At 39.6% G+C, this 19,740-nt stretch overlaps 1 protein-coding gene across 13 annotated transcripts in view; it reads left to right on the top strand.

Moving 5' to 3' along the window:
• Positions 1-17,781, top strand: part of CCDC148 (coiled-coil domain containing 148) — a 230,269-nt gene extending 212,488 nt beyond the window's left edge. For all 13 annotated transcript variants that reach the window (XM_045187485.2, XM_045187483.2, XM_045187481.2 and 10 more), the window contains 3 exons: positions 11,241-11,358; positions 13,537-13,677; positions 17,363-17,781. In XM_045187485.2, coding sequence (XP_045043420.2) covers positions 11,241-11,358; positions 13,537-13,677; positions 17,363-17,509 — 406 coding nt within the window. In that variant the 3' untranslated portion in view covers positions 17,510-17,781. The remainder of the gene's footprint in view (positions 1-11,240; positions 11,359-13,536; positions 13,678-17,362) is intronic.
• Positions 17,782-19,740: the final 1,959 nt, after the last annotated feature.

Below are 19,740 nucleotides of genomic sequence, written 5' to 3'. Positions count from 1 at the left end.
CTTATATGAAGCTTATTTTCTTAAGTCATTTGTTTGAGGGAGAGGATTGAAGTTTCTTTTGTTGCCTCAGTTCCATCCTGTTGAGTCCTGAAGAAGAGAAACCGGTTCCATCAGGATGATATGGATGTCTGTCTCCGGGAAAATGAGGACCGATTAAAATCAGAAGTGAAAAATAGATAAAGCCAGACTGAAATATTATAATCTGATAGCACAGTGGTGTATTTATTAACATGGCTTTTTAAAAAAAGATTTTATTTATTTATTTTTAGAGAGAAGGGAAGGGAAGGAGAAAGAGAGGGAGAGGAACATCAATGTGTGGTTGCCTCTCACATGCCCCCTACAGGGGACCTGGCTCACAGCCCAAGCATGTGTCCCAACTGGGAATCGAACTGGTGACCCTTTCATTCACAAGCCTGTGTTCAATCCTCTGAACTACACCAGCCGGGGCTAATGTGACTTTTTAGACAAGATCAGGTGTGTTCAGGATGGTATGGCCTTGGACTAACATGACTTTTTAAAGTTTCATACTGAAGCATTTGTGATTCTCTCAGTATTTGTGACTCTGAAAACACTGAAATTTGGTGAATCAGAAACTATATGTATTCAATGAGTTATTTAGAAAAGACTCTAATAAAACTCATGGTCCATACTTGTCATTTTCTTATTTTAAAGTCATTTATTTTTTCTTGGCAAACAAAAATGGGGAAAGAATTTAAAGAAAAACTTCTAATATTGTAAAGACAGCTTCTAATATTTTAAAGAAAACCTGTAACACAACTTTCCCTCTTACATCCAATAAAATAATTATAGCACCTTAAGGATTTTTTAAATTGAACACATATTAATTATGAAGTTAAGTTTTATCTACCATAAATCATTTGTGAATGCAAGAGTCATAATGTAAATTACCCAATTAGTGTTGGATGGCAGATAGCTTTTCTTAGTGAACTATATGATGACAAGTGCTGGTAAGCTCCTGTACGTATTTAACACCCAGATTCAGGCTCTACTGTTGTCTACTCGATAAGTGTTTCCAGTTGCTCTGGGCTTTTCTTAGGTTTTGCATAATATGATTTTTACACATTCATATATGTGTACTTAATTATGAATATGTGGAATAAGTGAATGTATGGAGGTAATCAGGCAAATAAATGCTGGTCTGCCTGGGTAGCTTTATAAATTTCAGTTCATAGTAAGTAATTCTGTAAAGCCAACATGTCATTCCTGCCTGTGCCTCCCTCCAAAATCACAGGACTAGTAAGTCTGTGTCATGGATGCCATGTCTGATTTGCCTTTTAGCATCCATGGTTCCTGATTGTCAAAGGAACCGGACACCGGATGTGTTCTGCAGTGAGTCAACTTCTCATTCAACTTCTCTTTCAACTTCTCAATGACTGAATATCTTACAAAGGAATACCTGCTGACTAGTTAATAGAAAAATAGATATTGAATTTGTTCATAAGTTTTTGTCAACTGCCATGTCCTGTTATTTACCTATAACCTAAATATTTAATTGAAAATTTTCTGCAACTTTTTAAATTCATTCATTATTTATTCTGTCTTTCACGTATCGGTGCATGCTTTCTGTTTTAAACACTATGATAGTTGTTGGAGATACAAAAGAAATTAAGACATAGCTAACATACTCGGGAAATGCAGCCTAATAGAAATAACACATGAAAACAATAACTATGAAACAAACCAATAAGTGTGCCTTTGTTTATGCCCGTTAGTTTATTCACTTAAATATCCCTGCTTGTTCATGGAGAGGCGAGTAACATTCCCTGATCTGGGTTCTGTCGAAAGAGGTTTCTATTACCAGATAATTTGGGGAAATAAGCACACCAAGTCCTCCTTTTGGAGATTCATAATACATACCACCATATTATAATGCATTGTCTGAGAGATCCTACTGTGAAGAAACCTATTTCACTTTGTTTATCTTTGTTTTTCCCAGACTCACTTAACATCCAACACATTTCTCAGGGCACATGTGTTAACATCCTGTGAGATACTAACATTACATGGGCCATCGATTTTGGAAATGAACTGATTAACATTTGGAGCAGCGTGGTATGTCCTCTCCTGTTATAGAACAGAAAAAGATAAGTACTCCCTTATTCACAGGAGATGTGTTTAGTAGGCAGGACTTCTCAGAATTGACTGAAAGAAACCTAACTCAAACTAGTTTAGGCAGAATAAGGAGTGAGTTGATTTACATGAATGGGAATCCAGGAATGGGTCTTGCCTCAGGGATTCAAATGGCATTTGCAGGTTCCTGTCACTCTCTTTTTACCTCTTTACTTTGTAACTGCTGGTGCATTGATAAGGACTTCCTCCTGTGTCTGAGCTGGAGGAATGGAGGACAAGGAGGCATGGATACAAGCAGCTCCAGGCTTAATTATATCAGTATATAGCTTAGCAACCTCAGGGAGAAGACAGAGCTTTTCTTCTTCAATACCTATATTTAATCCCCAGGGAAAGATTCTGATTGGCTCAGATGAAGTCCTGTGTTCGCTGAGGGCCAATTACTGTGGTCATATTCATAATGTACTGCTTTTAACTATATCTGGTCACAGGCAAACCGCTAATACCAGGAAAGGGGCAGAGAGGGTTCTTTGATTTGGGATTAAACCCAAAATAATTGACTAGGCAGAATCTTTGCCCTGATAATGGTACCTATGGTACCATGGTCACTAATTTCCGAGAGGATGTGGATTGGCCTTTCTGCCTTCTACTTAGCATGTGTCATTAGGTTTGTTCCTAAGTTTTTACAGGGCAATGTCAACTCTATACCAAGCTCTGCATTTAACTATTAGTGCAATATGATCATACTTGAGGGATTTGTCTGAGGTCCATCCTGAAATTACATAAAGAAAGTGTAGAATAAAAGATTAAAGGACTTGGGCCTTTGAAGGAGGTGGAGGCTACAGATATTCATGCCTTGATTGTAGTTGGAGTCAGATTTCCCAGATGTTTTTAAATGGAGAAAAGAAGAGGATTCATGTTGGAACCTTGGGTGGACAGATGAAGAGGAGCCCGTAAAAGACAAGCATCTAGGGGTAAATAAGTGATACTGGAGGAGTGTTGAATGTCTAATTAAGGCTTGACCTCATAAATGTGTAATAAATTCAACGAAGAATTAGGGCTGAGAACTGGCAGGGCAGGTATGGAAAGAGAAGACAAGATAGTTAAAAGATACTGGTGATGATGCCTTTGAAGAGATAGACCCAGCGGGTCTAAAGCTGGGAGAAAATGAAGTCAAGTCTGATGGTGTCTCATAGCCTGGGACAAAAGGAAGATGTGGAATGGCAGTAAACTTCATGAGGGAAGAGTTAGCCTGGTGCCTGGTACATAGTACACAGTTAATAAATATTTATCATTGAAAAGATGGAGAGCTTGTTGGGCTAGTGTGGCAAGCTGAGTAAGGCTGAGTGAGAACATAAAGGAGATAGGAGGCTGGCAGGCAGTTCATTCCTAGAGTGGTGCAGTGCACAGCCTTTACCAAATCTACGCAGTGACCTTCAAGATTGGAGTCAGAACTGAATGCCCCAGCTTAAGATTTTGACAGGGGATCAGTTCTTGGTGATACCAAGCTCCAGGTTTGGTGTAAGGAGTGGAGGTTTTGGGGATCAAAGGACTGTAAGGGCATTGTTTTGAATAACCCTGAGTAATGTTAGGCAGTGTGACCTGGGCAGCTAGTAGTTGATTCCAAAAACGCTGTTAGAATAAGGATGGTGTAATTTCAAAGTCAATGGGTAAAACTTTTCTGGAAATGTTACTGGGGACCCAGGAAAATGCCAGTCTCCTCCCCTCACTCTTCTAAATGGTAGCAATGGTGGTAGTGTCACTTGGGAAGCACCAGTTTTCAAAATTAAGGAAAAGCGTTAAAAGGAGCAACAAAGAGTGGAGTGAGAGAGGGCTGTATGTTCCAGCGAAGGGAGTGTTTTATCACTAACTTTGTTCAGACTTGCTGGTGCACGGTAACTTAGAAAGAAACAAGATAGGCCTCTATTCTTGTTTTTAATTTCATATAGACAATGTACCTCTTATTGTCTAAACCCCACTTATGAAATGCTATTGGAGAGAACTATTCTAGGAAAATTTTGAGGACATCTGAGATTACGAAAGGATTACTGAAAGCTAGATGGAAAGAGTTAGGAATACATCAAAAAGAGGTTCAAAAAGAGTTAAGAATAGTTCAAAAAGAGGAATAGTTCAAAAAATATCATTCTACATTAATTTGGGGAAAGGGCTAATGTGATATTTGCAGCCTTCCTCCAGGAGTCCTGTCCTTGCATCTGGTTCTCTGCTCCACTCTGAATTCCCAGGTTTAAGTCCTTAGTTCACAGCTGTTTATATCTCTGCACTTCCAACTCAGGTGAACTCAGACAGCTGGTCGGGGCTGATTATAACCAACAAGAAAATGTACTTCGCTCTCAGTTGTGGGTTTTCACACCCAGTATGATAAATATCCTCCCCCTTGGAGCTTCCAGGACTATTCCCAAAGGAAGTGCTTCACGCCTCCATTTTAAGGCTGAAATGCTTTCAAGTTATTTCTCCCTGATTTGATTTCATTTAATAGACCTCTTAAATATCACCAGTAGCCTGAGATTTTCAACTGTCATCAGGATATACCAGAGTTTTGTCCTTCAGAGAGAAAGAAAGAGGTTCAGTTAGCAGCCAGTGTTGCAGCTGCCCATCGCCAACACTGGCCCAAGCCTGAGAGGGCCACTGTCACCGAGGGAACCTATTATCTATGTGTGGGGGGGTGGGGGGGGGGTGAGGTTGAAAATTTCTGCTCTTGAATGTTAGTAGCAACAAAGCAGGAACTTCTACTTTGGAACAATCCTGAGGCATATAACTGTGATGTTTTGCGCATGCAATCAGAAATAAGTCCTGTCTGGGCAGTAATTTGTACCTGGTTCTATTTTGATAACAATAGTCAGGTAGAGTCCCTCCAATCTGAATTGTTTATCTATGCTGTAGTTCTCAAATTGTGGTCCCCAGATCAGCGAATCAACATCACACGGAAAGTCATTACAGGTGCAATTTTTGGAGCCCTGCCTCGTTACTGCTGAATCAGAAACTCTGGAGGTGGCCCAGCAATCTGTGGTCTATCTAATAAGCCCTCCTCATGATTCAGATGTTAGCCCAGATTGGGGGGCCACTGGGCCCAGTGGTATTGGTCCTCAGCCCAGGCTCACATCAGTATCATCTGAGGCAACCATAAATTTTAGAAATACCAGTGATTGGGCCCCATCACCAGGTTCTGATGAAATTAGCTTAGTGTGGTGCCTCAGCATTAGGTTTCACAAATTGCAGTGATGCTAATGACGGTCATAGTTGAGAACCATCTTTCTGTTATGATGTAAGAATGAGATCTCTAATTCAGGGCTTTGTGAGAAATTTAAAAAAAAATTTATTGAGAACAACTTTATTCATTTTACTACACTGTTAATTTAGGCATGCTTATATAGAACAAACCACAGATAATATAAGACTTCAGAGGGTGGGGACTTTTTCTGTCCAGTTTTTATTTTTCACTATTGTATCTTAAGCACCTCGGGCAGTGCTTGGCAAATAGTAGGTGCTCAAATAACTATATGTTGACTCATTAAATTAATTCATCCCTTACAGAATGAAGTTCCAATTGGGACTTGCTTGTATACCTCACAAAAGAACCAGTAAGCACTCTGGTCTGGAAGAATGGTCACTGTTTGGGGCGGGCATGGGTTTGTCTCCTTCTGGTTCTGGGAACTCTCTATGAATCCTCTTTGTTCTTGTCCCATGCTGATCTGTACCAGGATGTCAGTGCCCTTATTAGGATTCACATTATCTTTGCGAAGATTGGCCTCTGCCTATGCCCTTAGCCGGAATCCCCAGAAGTAGGGCCTCAGTTGGCCATTTCAATAGATAGCGTATGCCCTCTGGTGGGAATACTCAGTTTTTAATTTTCCTTTTGTTCTCTGGGCTCATTTGTGCTTCTTTCTTCCTCCCCCACCTTTGGGGCCCATGCACCTGGCCCACCTATCTTTTGATCTGAACATTGTTCTTTGTTGAAATGCCCTATAACTAATGGAGGGATTCTTTCTGCTTGATGGAAAGAACAACTCTCAGAGTGGGCTTGAGCTAAAAACGGATTTCCCAGCAGGCAGAACACCTCTGGTGGGAGCACTGTGGCCACGTGCCTGTTAAAAGATTTTGTGTTTAATACTGAAGAAGCCACGTGACTCTAAGCACTAAGTAGCAAGTTTGTTCATAAAATTGCCTTTAATTTGGTAGGGCAAATTACTTCCCTGAAACATTTTTGGGGGAGTTCAATACTGGTGAGAATACTCTAATTAAGAGGTGTTTTTATGTTGCTTTACTTACTGCTTAAAGCATTTTTTTTTAAATGTAGAACCTGCCACTTTCAGCTATTCTTCAGAAGTCTTTTATTCCCTTCTTGGTTACTGTAGCTTCTTTTCAGACTGAAGTTACCTGTGGCTCCAGATAAAAAGAGGTCACGATTTTGTGCTTAATATTTTGCCAAGTCCTTACTGAAGTTTCACGGAAGCCAAGGAAGGCTTTTACTAAAATTCGAGGTGTTTCCAAAGCATTTGCATTTGTAAACTCATCTCTTAGAGTGCAGGACGCATACAAAGTCTCCTAAATGATGCGCAAATTCTCCATTTCTACATGAAAGCCTTCTGTTCCTTCAACCACACTCTGGCCTAGAGGCTTAAACAAAACCCTTTGCATATTATTGGTAATGCTCTGCCTGATTCTGCAGCAGCTGTTGGTTTTGAACAATATGATGCTTCTCTTCCCCAAAGAGAAGTTGAAAATGCCTCTTTGCAACACTTTGCACCTTTGTAGACTCAGGGAGCATGAAAACAGACTCGGAGATGCACCTAGGATTCTGTGTGGGAATTCAGGGCACAACTTAGAGACCATTGAGTTTAGCCACTTTCTGACATTGACCTTCATAGCAGCAGTTTAATTTAGAGAAAATCTGCCACCCCAAATGGCTAAAGGTATTTACATGGCAAATATTCCAAATGATTGATTTCACTGTGTTGCTGTGTTCTTTCTCCACAAATATGTGAGTATTTGGCTTTCTTACAGAAGTTTTTCTGCATCACTTCTTTTCAGGCAAAGAAATTTTTCCATCCAGAGAGGGAGAAGAAAGAGGCACCAAGAATTTCCCCCCTTTAAAGTGAATAACTATTTGAGTTTACACCATAAGTTGTATAAAAGTGAAAAATTTGAGTGTGTCTCCTGTCTCCTTAAATTTTCCTTTGGTGAGTCTTTAAGGTAGGCTGTCATCTGGATCGTTTTGGAGCCAGTGTCAGCTTTGTGCTTCCTTCAGTACCACCCGGTTCCTTCCCCCCACCTCAACCCCTTTACATCAGTCTTACTGGAGGAGTTGTCTCCGCTGCTGTCTTCCTTCCTTACCTCCCACTACTTCTTCAGCCTGCTCTTGTCAAGATCATCAATGGCTCCCTGTTATTTAACATAAGGACTATCTTGGATTATAATCCATCTTTTCATAGCATTTGACATCACCGATCCCATTTTCCTTAGCTTCTTTGGCAGCATTTCTCGTCATTCTCCTGGAGTGTCCTCTTTTTTCAGTACCTTTCTTAAATGTTTCCTTGGGAATCAATCCTAGGCCAACTTTGCTTCCTACTGTACACCGGCACACACTGGGATGTTGCAGGTTCGGTTCCAGACCACCACAATAATAAAACGAGTTTTTCAGTAAAGTGCGTTGTGATCTCTTTCTTGGTGGGTGCTCTTGACTTCAATTTGTAAAATACGTAACATTTGCCAAGTGCACTACAATGAGGTGTGCCCCTACTTTCTTCCTGATTGGTATCATTTGCTCAGGGTCTCAATTCCATGCCGTGGATAAGATTCCCCATCTATTTCTCCAGCCCAGATCTTGGTAAGGCAGGCCAATGTCCAAATTGAAACTCATTCTTTCTCTGTTTCTCTGAGTTCCCATTTTTAGTGAGAGACTCCACTGTTCATTGTGCAGGACAGAAACCTTAACTTCTTCCTCTCTATCTTTTCCTCTCTCCCATAAAATAAACAAACAATTCCTATTTATTCTATTTTCCACATAAATTTTAAATTCATGCCTTTTATGTCCCTCCTACTAGTACCTCTCCCCCTGCCCTAGTTCAGGAAACTATCAACGTGCATCTGGATAACTCTGGCTGGTCTTGCCTCCTTATCAACCCATCCTCCACATCACTGAAGAGATGTTTCTGATCACTGCATTTCACCGATCAAAAACCCTCATGCCTGCAAAGCCCCCACAGTCTGGCCCGACTTGCCTCTCCAGCCTCAGGTCTTTGGACTCCCCACTTGCATTGTTCATTTTGGGTCATACTGTGTTTCTTTGAACTTTTCCAGCATACAGTGCTTTGTCATCTATGGGCCTTCTTCTTCTTCTGTTTTTTTTTTTTTTTTTCCCTACCTGGAACATTCTTCCTATTGCCTCCCCCTCTGGTGAATTTTTGCTTTATTTGGGGGCCTGAAGTTGAGAGCACTTCCTTTTGGACATTCCCCTGAATGTTCTAAGCCTGGCAAACATCCCTCACTGTCCTCTTCCCCACTGTCCCATCGGTGCAAGAGCCGTCCTGTATCGTTATCGCCTGGCTTTCTGTATTCCCATTAGATTGTCACTTCTGTGAGGACAGGAGCGTGTCTGTTGTGTTGAAATTGTCTCTCCAGTGCCTCACACAGTGATTGATGCAGAGCAGGTGCTCAATAAATATTTATTGAATGAATGAATGAGTCTCAAAGTAAATCACAAACTAGCCTTTTTTATGCACAGGTTCAACATGCTTTACTCTTATTTGCAATTTCTTACTCACTAGTCCAGTTCCCTTAACTGGAACAACCACCGCTTTTCCAAGAAGCAAACAGAACTTTGTTGCTGAGAAAGCAACATATATATCCCAAAGGGAGAGAAACTTTCCAAAGGTCCTGAGAATTAGCATATGGTAATTGTCAAATCCCAGGGTGTCTTTTAATCGAACCTTCACTGTGGTTCACTTAGCTTGTACTCAGAGCTTAAATTGAGTAGAACCTCATTAGGGAGGTTGTGTCAAGCCTTAGCGAAAATGGAGAGAATGAGAAATATACTTTCTATGACATGGAGACATAGGAGAAAGGGAGCAGTCTGGCCTGTGGGTTCTGTAATCTGTGTGTCTGACTACCAGCTCCTGCTATGCGAGATGATGGGGAGGACTGCCACAGCCATCAACGTTGCTGAGGATTTTCTCTTTAAATCCCGTCTGGGTTTTGTACTCTCCAAGGATTTACTGCATGCTTCCCACCTGTCTTCTCTCTGTGCTTCTTTTTCAATGCCAGCCTCAGGAGTAACCTTGTTTTTATGAGTTTTCTGCCCCAGAAACACCTCTTCCTGAGGGAAAGAATGGGCTTAGCCTTGCCAATATGCCCTGGGCTTCCCATTACCTACCACTGGTCATTTGCTCACTCTGTTCTAGCCACCCCGAAGTCTTCCCTTCTCAGGGCTGCAACGAGGTGAGGCAAGCCAGGCTCCCAAGGACAGAATTTAAGAAGCCACCCACTCTCGGATGTCAGCCCCCAACTTGCACAAGCCTGAAAGCTCCCCTTGACCCACCCTTAGCCTTCTTCCCTCAGCTGTCATGTCTCCTAGCCTCTCTAGATCCCCATCTCCCAGCCCCTGCTTGGGTGCTGCCTCCTCAAGAAAGCTCTTGCTAAATCCAGCAGGTTTTTCAACAACCAGCAGTCAGTCACCTCACCTTCCTCCAGATTCTCGGTGGGCCTTAGTTATACCTTTCTGGAGGCACTGTACACCTTGTTTAGTTCTTAGCCTTGCCTTCGTACCTCTATGTTAAACTATAGATTTCTTAAGGGCAGTCTTTTTCTCAGTGTCTTCACATTACCTAGCATGGGGCTTGACATGACTTTAAGTGTCTACAAGTCAGAGAGGTGAGTGGAGCCATCAAGGGGAGAAGGGAGCACAGCATGCAATTGTTAATTGCACGGAGGTGGGAGGAGGTAGACATGGGTGCTGGGGCCCGTCTGCCTGGGTTTGATCTCTGGCTTTGCCACTACTGGGTGTGAGAACTTGGACGGATTTCATCGCCTGTCTATTTCTTTCTCTTGAAAATGCGATCAATAATAATACCCCAGCATAGGGCTATTGTGAAGTCTAAATGAGCTGACTCGTGTAAAGGACTTAGCACAAGCCTCGTTGCGCAGTGAGCACCTCACTAAATCAGGATTCAGAATAGAAAGGGTCTAGTGAACATACATCCCTGGAAAATGCAGGTGTGCACACTAAGGGCAAACATATTTGGGACTGATGTCACAAATAAAGTTAAGTCTAAATCGTCAGTGATGGGAGACAAGCAATGACCTTATACTCCCTGGAGAAACCAAGTGACTACTTTTTTTGAAAAGACAAATCTCATCTCTACACTTCAGTAAAAGAGTAGCTTGGGCAAGAAGATGGTAAGAGAGGCTGCCCAAAACCGAAAACAGAGGAGGGCCAGATGAGCTTGGGGGTGTTAAAACAGATGTTTAAATGTGCCATGTTATCGTAGCTGCTGATGCTAAGGAGGATGGAAGCAAAATGCTAAGGCAAAGTCATGTTTTTGCTGCCATCTACAGTCAAAGCGCAATTTTTAAAGTTGCTTAACACACACACACACACACACACACACACACACATACATCCACCTAGAAAGAACATTCTTGACAAAATGAGTGACAATATACATAGTTCGGTTAACATTCTACTAATTGAGAAAATTTGGGCATGCAGTTATAGTATTTTATTTACTATATATATTTATTTACTATGTATATATTTAACAGGTAATATAGCCTTTTAAAATCTCAAGTTGTGTTAAAACTCATCAGAAGACACAAATTAGCTGCAGGTGTGGCAGCCAACAGCGTTTAAGAGTTAATACATTGATTTCAAAAAATAAAGAGATGGGTTGGATTTTACCCCATGTTTTCCTGACCCATGACCTGCAGTTTCTCTGGTTGTTATTAGAATTGTTGTACGTTGCATTTTATACAAATGTCTTTTATTGTTTGGATATGAGAAATCAACCAAAGGCAAGTGAACAGCAAAGCAAGTAAAAAGGGCAAAATCTGCCATGGCTTTTGCCACCATGCTTTTATCCATTTAATCTCCAAGATTATGGTGATATTTTCCCAACTTCTCCGCATTATTTTTAAAGGGTTAAATATAGACAACAATTGCTGGAAAAGCGTTTGATGGAGAAAAAAGAAGCGGCTCTTCAAGAAGCACATGAAGAAGAAGAGAGAGAGAGGAGGCTAGAAGCCCTTAGGAAACAGGTGTTTTTAATTTGAAATTTTTATGGGTGGTTTAAAGAAATGTTTCTAAGTGCTCTTAATAACATTATTACTAGGGCTTAGTTTAGGAGTTCTGCTGTAAAAAAATGTAACTTTTCCAAATTGAGACACTGACTTTCATTCCTGGGAGCAATTAGATTTATGTTGAACCACTTCCAGTTTCTGAGTATATTAAAAGAACTGTATCCTCACCTTTTAAAAGGCTCTCCCGAGATGTAAGTGCATCCATACTACCTCTTGTTTAATAGTTGAATCGTGTCTATTTACAGCAGTGAACACTGCATCTAGACGAAAGATTTTACTCTCTTCAAAAAACCTGGCAGAGCTTGAGCAAGATAATTCTCTTTGGGAATCTCTGTTTGGAAATATCCCATAATAAACAAACATGTTAAAAATCACTTCTAAAAACTGGTATTTTTCTGGAGAAATAAAAGCCTCCCATTGTTTTACCTTGTAAAAGCAGGCAAGTTTTGAAATTAGTAGATGGCAAGATCAGAATCTTAAGAACTTGGGAAATGTGATAAAATAGTTTTATTTGGTAATTTTTCAGAGTTTTTAACCTGGAAGTGATGAGCTCAACTCCTAAGCTCTGGAGTCTTTTCTGACACCACTTCCATTCAGTGCCAGTGGAGGCAACAGAATCTTGGAAAAGAACTTGGCCTCTGGTATCTTTCAAACCTGGTGCCACCTGCTTTGCTAGTCACTGGCAGAAGAAACTTAGGTGTTTTACTTAGCCTTCCTACGCTTTATTCCCCCCTCTGAAAAATGGGAATAATAATATTAGTACCTGCGTGATAGGTTCGTAGTAATGTCCGTTTCCATTTTTTGAATATTTACTAAGCATAAAGTTCTCTTCTAACACTGAGGTTTTATCTCATTTAATCTCTAGAAAATCCTATGCTGTAGGTGTTATTAATATTCCTATTTTATAGTAGAGAAAACTGAGGAGACACAGAAGTTCCCATGAGTCACACAACTAGTAAAGGTCAGACTGAATTCAAACCAAGGAAGTCTAGTCAGATGAGGTAGTGTAGAGGTAGTGTAAATACATAGCATCTTCTTTGATAAAATAGATTAGAGAAATTCAAAGCATAGGGATGTAAATCCTGGTCATGTTAGATTCAACAAAATTAAAATTATTCAGTCATTAGCAAATAACTATACGCATATACTATGGCTTTCTGGGGACAAAACTTACGTCATTGATACTGAACACATTCTTGTTCAAAATGCAACTTTGACAACCACAGAGTTCATCTGATTAGAATTCTTTCCATCTACGAACCCTTGGAAAGAGGAAATATCTGTGCCCATTATTTGTGATCAGTGTTTAGAATGATGATAGTATAAGATTTTGACTAGGAAACCTATAACAATTAAAGTATGTTTGACCCCAGTTATGTCATTGCAGTTCCTAAATGCATTAAACATGCCATTTTCTTCACGGCTTTAGAGTTAACAGACAAGTGTTACCAATGGTACATGTAATTTACACAAGCGGTGGCTTTATGTCATAAGGACGCAGGTTTACATGGTTCAGTTATCAGGAGGAAGACGGGCGTTTGTGCTAAAGTCACGCTGCAGTTGTTGCAGAAGTGGGAGCACTGTCCTATGACGGCGCCTGGGAACCCGGCTGCCTGGGGCAGTGGGAGTGCGCCCATCTTGCCCTCCATGCTACAACACTCAGCTCTGCCCGTGAATACTGTGCTGTAGGCTCCGTTTAACCAGGTCAAACTTTCTAGAAGACTTCATGAGGTTGTCCCCATGGCCATAGATCACTAGTAGTTAAAAATGAATGTGTTTTTTTTTATTTTTGGTTATGTTCAAGGTGTTTGAATATGTAGGTTTTCTGTATAGGAGTTCCTATGACTTTGTATCAGAAAGACAAATTTTTATCTAAACTTAGTCATAACAGTAATTTCAGTCATTGGTAAACAATTACATATCATGGCCTTTTAGTATTATATTTTGTTTTTAAACTGTTAGCTCCTTTGTGGATCTCTAGGATTGGCCTGGTTTAATGTTTTTTCTACCTTTCTCTCTTAGGCTTTCTCTTTAATAAAATTTCTTAACTTTAGTACACTTTAAACATCAATAATATTGCCCACAAGTATTTAGTCTGTATCTTGTTCCAAGCTGCTATGCTTTCTCTTCTTTTAGGTTGCTATTGTTGCTCAATTTGATCCTGTTAGAATGATGTCAGATACAATGGCATCCAAAGCAAGGATGGGTATTGGAATTGAGGAAGAATTTATTCTTCAAAAGCCACTCTTCACATTGAATACGTACAATGCACAGCAGGTAATTATGGGAATTAGCACGATGAATGTAAAAGCCATGATGATGTTGAGAACTGTAGAAGTGTGTGTTTTGGTTACCAGCCGTGTTCAATATTTACATTTGAATACTACACATATCAGCATAATTTTTACTTCCAAATGATAGCACATAATTACCGCACAACTCTGTATGTTATAAAATAGTTGACAGGTGAGCACAGAAAAAACAGTTTATCTGGAAGTGTTATGAATCTGTCACTGAAAATTATTTTTCAAATTTAAAAATAATTTTACAAAATTTTACTTTAAACTTGTGTTAGTTTGTATTTTGTTGGTGAATATTGCTCTATCATATTCAGAACTTGTTTAAATTTATAACAAACATCATTTGAAGAAAGAACCAATGATGCTGATTAAACAAAGCAGAGGGAAGCTTTCAGAAATTAAAATGAACAAAAGATAATACATCAGAGCTAATGATAAAACATCTTCTGTGGAAAAGTATTAAGGGGTTTTTAAGGGATTACCATTTCTAGAGAGAGAGGGAGAACAGATGAGTGAATATGTATCCCTGAAATTAAGGGAGAAAGTAGTTAATTTTGCAAATCTAAGCAGAGCTGCCAAATGCTTATTTAATTATTTAAACAGCAGGAAACTTTATCCATTCACCCATTGACAAATAAATCAAGTGTGCCTCTAGTATGAGCTGCATACTTTGCTGGGGATTAAAAAGGTGAACAAATCATGTATTAATTGGACAAAGATTGATGGAACATACACTGCATCTGGCACCGTGCAAGGCGCCCTGCTGAACAGGGTAGACTGGTCCTGTGTGGAAGAAGGAGCAGGAGCACTGGGTTGCGAGGGGGAGTAACACGTATGGAAATAATACCACTGGGGCGAGATCACCTATGTAATGGAGGTGTAAGGGCTGCTGCGGATGCGGGGAGGGAATCAAAGGTTAACCCAGATGGGGCAGTCAGAGAAAGTGTCAAAGAGGAAAGTTTACCTTTGTCTTAGTTGAAGATTTTTGGCAGCAGAAACAAAATTCATTCGAGGTGATTTAAGCTAATAACAAAACAAAGCAAAAAATCAGCATAGAGGGAGGGAGTGGTCATAGGATGAGGGATAAACTATGAAGATGCAAGGGTTTTTCCAGAGGCCAAAGTGGGGAGGGCAGCTGGGGCTTGCAAAGAATTGAAGTCGGAACCTGGAAAACTCTCCAGCACCTGGGCTGAAGAAACAAGGTTTTCACCAGTACAAGAGGGTGGAAAGAGACCCTTAGTGCATCTTCAGTGTCAGGTACGTGTCAAGGGTGAGTGCTGGGAGGTGACACTGGAAACAGGTTAGGGTCAGATTGTGAAAAAGTATTGTAGTAGATGTTGCTTGCTAAGACATTTCACCTTTTTCTGGTGAGCAGAGGCGAGACTTTGAAGCAGGTGATGAATTACATAACCAAATTCATGTTTTAGCAACCTGTCCTGGATGGAAAATTGGCGAGGCTTTGGGGTGGGGGCTGAAGGTGGGTGTGGGGTCAGGTCCATTCAAGATGGTGGAGCCCTTATGGAAGTGGGGAGAAGGGCAAGACTGGCTCTGGCTGAGAGAAGGGAGGAGGAAGGAGGGGTAACGAAAGTGAGGGGAATTCTAAAACTGGACAGTTTGTTCCACCATTTACTGGCTGTGTGAAGTTGTGTAAGCCATTTAACATCTTTCTGTCTTGTTCTTTTCCTCTGTAAAACAATAATTTGCAAGGGTCTTGTGAGGATTAAGATAACACATGTCAATTGCCTGGCACGTTGCCTGGCACCTAGTAGTAAGTCAGTAAATTATAATCATTAGGTGTTGCTGCCATAAACCATATAAGGGTATAGAAGGAAAAACAGACAGGGAGAGATTTTTGTTCATGTCATCTTTAGGGTGATGATGGCTCATTTGCAAGAAACTGATTGGCTGCCTCTGGGGAGGGGAATTGGGAAGATAGAGATCAGCATGCCAAGTTCTCCATTTCACTTTGTTAATTAAAAAAATAGAATAATGAAACAGTTTAACACACCTCACAACCCGGGACCTGAGGAGATAGGTGAATGCTGGAGACAATTAGGGAGCGAACAGCACACAGGTGGAGCACGAATCACCGGAAGTTGATGTGAGTGACCAGGGAAACCATGGGAACAGAAGAGGAGAAACCCAGGTCTAAAGATTGCGTGTGTTGCTCGTCAGACAGAAATCTCTATATTATTCTTGACTTATATGCATCACTGCCTCTAGACCATGTATCTTGTGAGTTGCTAAGTTCTATTAATTCTTCCCTTCACAGTGCTTCTCACAGTTACCTCTTCCTTGCCACCAGCCAATCTGAGGCATGTTGATCACTTCATGTCTAGACCATTGTAGTGGACCCCTAACCAGTCTCCCTGCCTCCATCTCTTCTCTCCTTGCCACCTTACTTTATCCTGAACTGACAATCAGATCCATCTTTTCACTCAATGGCAGTGATTACATTACTTATACTCTAAAAACGAGACAAATACCACTTCAGTAGCTCCCCAGACTGCTTGGCATAGCTATTAACGCCTTTCAAATTCAAGTCCCAGTCTTAGAAGTGTCTTTTTCCAGTGTTCCCCAGTGGTGCTTTAACCAGTGACCCTGATTCCAAATTGACCCATTTGACCTCTGAGTTTGCATGTGCCTTCCTTTCTTGCTTGATCTCTCATCCCCCCTCCTCTACTTTATAGAAGAGTAAGTTGGATGTTAGCTCAGGTGGTCCTCCTTACCTGAGACCATTCTAGCTTCACTGGAGCCAAGAGATATACCATTCTTGGGGTATCTATCCCATGTTGCCACAAACTGTAGTTATCTGTGTAAAATCTTGCCACCCCTATTAAAGAGCTCCTTAAAGGATGGGCTGCTTTCAACAGCATATTATCCAGTCCTCTAGGGGAACTTAAATCCTTGTAAAGAATAAAATGCTTCGTTAGCTAAAATCCATATGTAGCTACCTTATTCTCAATGCAAACAGCACCGTTGACATTTACTATTCATAGAAGGAGGAATAAAGTCCAATCAGCTATAAGTGAAAACAGAACTTGAACTACTCATATGTCTAGTCCCACTTAGAATCAGATTGATGGAAGCATTTTTTAGTTCTGCTTGAAATAGAAATCCGGCCTTGGAGGAAAAGTTCTATTGATTTTTTTTTTTTTTTTTAGGTAGTGGCCATGTGTTTAAACTTAATTTACATATCATCAAATGATGGAGAAATGAAAATATCTGTTTAAAGGCAGATGCATAAGGTTGTGGTTTAGATTTATTTTATTTTAATCAATGATTGTCTATATTTGTATATTCCAGCTGAAAATAAATAATGAATCAATGATAGTACCGAAAATAAGCTTTTTTCATCTCATCTTTTAATAATTTTAATGTGTTATATTTTGACTAATCTACTATGCAATAGTCTATACATATTATGTTGGAAGCCACTGATACAATGGGAATTGACAGTGTCAAAAAGTTTTGGATGTTTTTAGTGAAAATAACTGGGATATTGTCACTGTATACACAAAAGTTATTGTCATCTAGTCATTTCTCTAGCAAAAGCAAATTACTCAGCTTGGGGAAATACGCAGCTGGGGAAATATGGAACTAAATGATACAATTTACTTAGCTCAGTCAATTGCTATTTACCTTGTATTTTATTTCTACAGATAATTTCTGACCCTAGACTTCGTTTTGAGTTAGCACTCCGAGAAGCTGGACTTCATAAAACCTTTTATGCCAAAGAGATATTACCAAAAATTAGTCCTCAAAAACCTCCAAGAAAAGACATGGAGTCTACTGTATTTAAAATTTAGCGTTCATCTTCAAATCCTATTAAATGTAAACAAAATTTTTCTCTGAATACATTTATATGGATAACAATAATTATTGCTTTGTAAAATTTTTAACAATATCAGACATAGCAATCATAGCATCTATTATGGTTAGAGCTGTGGAAACCGTATTGACAGACCCAGGGTAAAGTGGCATGGAAAGGTAGAGAGCTGGGTCCTTCACGTTGCGCTAATCCTGAGACTGTGACTGCCAGCGTTGGTGGGTAAAAGTATTAAATGTCTCTGTGGCACAAGAAAGAAAGAAAGAAAGAAAGAAAGAAAGAAAGAAAGAAAGAAAGAAAGAAAGAAAGAAAGGAGGGAGGGAGGGAGGGAGGGAGGGAGGGAGGGAGGGAGGGAGGGAGGGAAGGAAGGAAGGAAGGAAGGAAGGAAGGAAGGAAGGAAGGAAGGAAGGAAGGAGAAAGAAAGAAAGAAAGAAGGAAGGAAGGAAAGAAAGAAAGAAAGAAAGAGGGAGGGAGGGAGGGAGGGAGGGAGGGAGGGAGGAAGGGGAAGGGGAAGGGAAGGGAGGGAAGAAAGGAAAGGAAAGGAAAGGAAGAAAAGAAAAGAGAAGGAAGAAAAGAAAAGAGAAGGAAGGAAGGAAGGAAGGAAGGAAGGAAGGAAGGAAAGAAAGAAAGAAAGAAAGAAAGAAAGAAAGAAAGAAAGAAAGCGAGAAAGAGAGAGAGAAAAAGAAAAGAAAAGAAAGGAAAGAAAGAAATCATAGCATCTATTAAAACAACCTTGCCTTTTAAAAAAAGATTCTTAGAATTTTATTCACTATTTCCAACATCTTTGTTTCTTAATAGTACTAAATTCTTCAAAACTATGGAACTTGATTATGACACATATGATACATATATTAACATTTAGTAAATTGCAATTTGGATGTTGCATCATCCCATGAAAAGAGATCAAAATAACTATTTGTAAAAATTAAAATTTATATTGCTGCTACCTGCTAATATTCGTTTTTGTTTGTTATTTTCAGAATTTAACTTTTAATCATGGAAACTTCATTATCATTAATATTTCTATTATTTCTTGATTATTATAAGAAAAGACTCAACCTTTCTCTAAATTTAGAAGCCAATTTGGTACACCGTGTTTATTTAATGCAAACCAATCATCTAACCAATTTCATTTTGCAAATTAGCCCATAAAAATAAATGAGAAATTAGAAATAGCATTGCAAATGTGGGAATGTCTGTTTTGTCTTAGGAAAAGATGTTCATTGTTGTTTAGAAGGAATATTTCAAAATTTATAATACTTAGAATGTATCAAAAGTTTCTCAAAATCTATTGGTTTGGCCGAAAAGTCTATATGTTTTTTCCATAAAATAAAAGACACATTTTTCATTTTCATCAATAACTTTATGATTTGGGTATTTTGAATATGCTGGCTATCTCCCACATGGTATAACATTGATTGTTCTTAATGAACATCTTGATTTGATTGCTATCAACTTCAACTGGTTGACCCCACGACCATGGAGCGTCATCATGTACTGAGAAATCTCCAGCACAAAACTCCGCAAACCACTTTTGACACATTCAGTCAGTCACAGCGCCTTCTCCGTACATTGCACAGATCTGATTTTACATTTCAGCTGTGTTTTTACCTTTCTTGAAATAATAAAGCATAGCATGCCAAAAAAGTTACATATTTTCTTCCATCTTCAATATTAAACTAGCTACACAAAAATTCACCAATTTTGATAAGTTTTTTTAAATGCACACTGATATGATAGCTGTCACAATACAATCTAACAAAATTGTTACAAATGAAGTTAAAGACAACAGAACACTGTTAGAGACATCTTATGGAAAAAACCAAACTTTTTGGCCAACCCAATGTTAAGTATCTAGATGATTTTATAGGAAGGCAATGTTTCAAATAAACTCAAGCATAAGTTTTACTCTTTTTAAAGAACCACACAAGAATAAGCAGCTTGTGGTACCCAGGGGGAGGAAGTGCTGCCATCTTGAGAACCATAGAGGGTTGGTATTTGCGGATCTGCTGAAAACAGCTGTGATTTGGGAGTAGCGTAGCTGTTGGCTCTCCCCTGACTCAGACCTTATTCATTTTCTTTCTTTTTAAAAACAGCACTAATAATAGGTACCATTTGTTGAACAGAGCTGTGTGCTCAGGGCCATCTTTCTACTTTACATATAATGTCTTATTTGACCATAATAACAACCTCATGAGATTGTTGTTTCCA

Source organism: Desmodus rotundus, chromosome 2, assembly GCF_022682495.2.
Source record: "Desmodus rotundus isolate HL8 chromosome 2, HLdesRot8A.1, whole genome shotgun sequence".
In the NCBI taxonomy this organism is placed as follows: domain Eukaryota; kingdom Metazoa; phylum Chordata; class Mammalia; order Chiroptera; family Phyllostomidae; genus Desmodus; species Desmodus rotundus.
This window is presented reverse-complemented; position numbering and strand designations above follow the sequence as displayed.